Source organism: Austrofundulus limnaeus, unplaced genomic scaffold (assembly GCF_001266775.1).
Source record: "Austrofundulus limnaeus strain Quisiro unplaced genomic scaffold, Austrofundulus_limnaeus-1.0 Scaffold51, whole genome shotgun sequence".
Classification (NCBI taxonomy): Eukaryota; Metazoa; Chordata; class Actinopteri; order Cyprinodontiformes; family Rivulidae; genus Austrofundulus; species Austrofundulus limnaeus.
The window spans coordinates 2,451,585-2,453,266 of NW_013952453.1; the positions used below are offsets into that span (position 1 = coordinate 2,451,585).

General features: G+C 41.0%; 1 protein-coding gene across 2 annotated transcripts in view; it reads right to left on the bottom strand.

The window, feature by feature from the left end:
- Nucleotides 1-1,682, bottom strand: part of tspan2a (tetraspanin 2a) — a 12,850-nt gene that overhangs the window by 9,569 nt on the left and 1,599 nt on the right. For both annotated transcript variants that reach the window (XM_014008653.1, XM_014008652.1), the window contains exon 2: nucleotides 484-586. In XM_014008653.1, the coding sequence (XP_013864107.1) occupies nucleotides 484-586 (103 nt within the window). The remainder of the gene's footprint in view (nucleotides 1-483; nucleotides 587-1,682) is intronic.

Below are 1,682 nucleotides of genomic sequence, written 5' to 3' on the forward strand. Positions count from 1 at the left end.
ACTAATGATTGATTCATCATCAGTTGTCAACCTAATCCAAAAATCAACTTTTTTGACCATAACTTAACATTGAATTAATATGTTTTTGCTATCTGAGAGCTCAGTGTCTATAAAACACTGAGAAACACAGAGGTGGAGCCATTTTTCGGTCGTAACGACTGACAGGTTTTCTAAGCAGCTGCTGCCTGAAACAAAAATGGCAACCATTTTTTTTCTGCAGGAATTTCTACCACTGAGTCAAAAACAAAAGAAAGTGCATCAAATCTACATGTGTAGGCCGCTACATGCTAAACACCCAACAAGCAAAATCCTCGCTCTTAAAAAATTAGCTGATTTTCAAACCTCTTATTTTAAAATACATATTCATATAAAGATTCAAAATATGAAAGGATTTTAAGTTATTATTGACATCGTCTGACTTCTTAGGTTTTCTAAAATGCCTTTATGTGCATGTTAATGGTGAGGACTGATGGATGTTTGTACCTATGAAGAAGGTGTCGGGGGCTCCATCGCCTGTCAGGAGCTCCACTGTGCTCGGGTCAAACCTCAGCCACAGTCCCACCGMCAGCACCAACAAGCCCGACAGCTGAGGATTAAATCAGTAAATGATCATTTGCAAACACCTGAAAAACATTCAGAATATATTTCTTTTACTGTCAAACACTGATGAACATTGTTGGTTGAGAAATCCCGGGACCCCCACGTCGGCACTTTTTTTAAATTAATGGATAATTAAGATTCTGCAGGAGGCCCTCTGGCCTTTATCTTGTCAGTAAAGTGTCTCCTGATCTTCACTGACTGTTTTGTCTTCACTGGTTTATTCAAAACAAGCTCATGTTTGGAATGTCAACGCTTCAATCCTTCACAACCGTAGCCTTGTTAGAAAGAAAGGAAAAGTGAAAACAAAAGTTCAGGAATCTTTTGTGGTGCATTTTCATTTTTTTTTACCAGAGTAAATTTGCCTGAAGCTAAAACCTGATCAAATTATCTCTCCTCCATCATTAACCTAAATCTCATTATGTGCTGGATGACACCTGCTGGAAAACCACTGGAGCTCTGCAGCAGCAAACCATCACGTTTGAGCATCCGTGTATCGGTGGTCCGGCTCCCACAGTACGTTTCAGCTGCTGGCTGTGCCAGCCTCACAGCGCCTGGGTGACGTAACTCGCGCTGGCAACGGGCTGTGAGTTGGCTCCGCACCCCAAAATGACAKCGCACTGTACGCCTCTTTTGGCTCGGATCACAACAGCTCCGCTTTCAGGGCCCAAAAAAGTGTGAAACAAAGAGGACGCTGTCAGTTTGGATGACACAAGAGATCATCTAACAGAGCACAGAGTCAATGCATCCTCTTCAACTTGTATATACTGTATCATTTAACGCTTCAAACACCAGCTGACAGCTGGCAAAGAGCTTTGTTTTTATTTCTTTACATCACAGACCACAAGTTAAATGTAGCTCCGCTTCAGGAGAAACGGTCTTTGACAAAGGAGCACAAGAAGCTGGAACTGATCCACATAAAAACTGGGACTAGGCTGGAAAACAATAGAAACGTTTCTGCAGCTCAAACATGATTAGGGCTCCCAGGATTAGTCGATTAGTCGACGACTAATCAATCATTAAAATAATCGATGACTAATTTAATAATCAATCAATCGTTTTCTTTTTTTGTTGTTGTTCTTTAC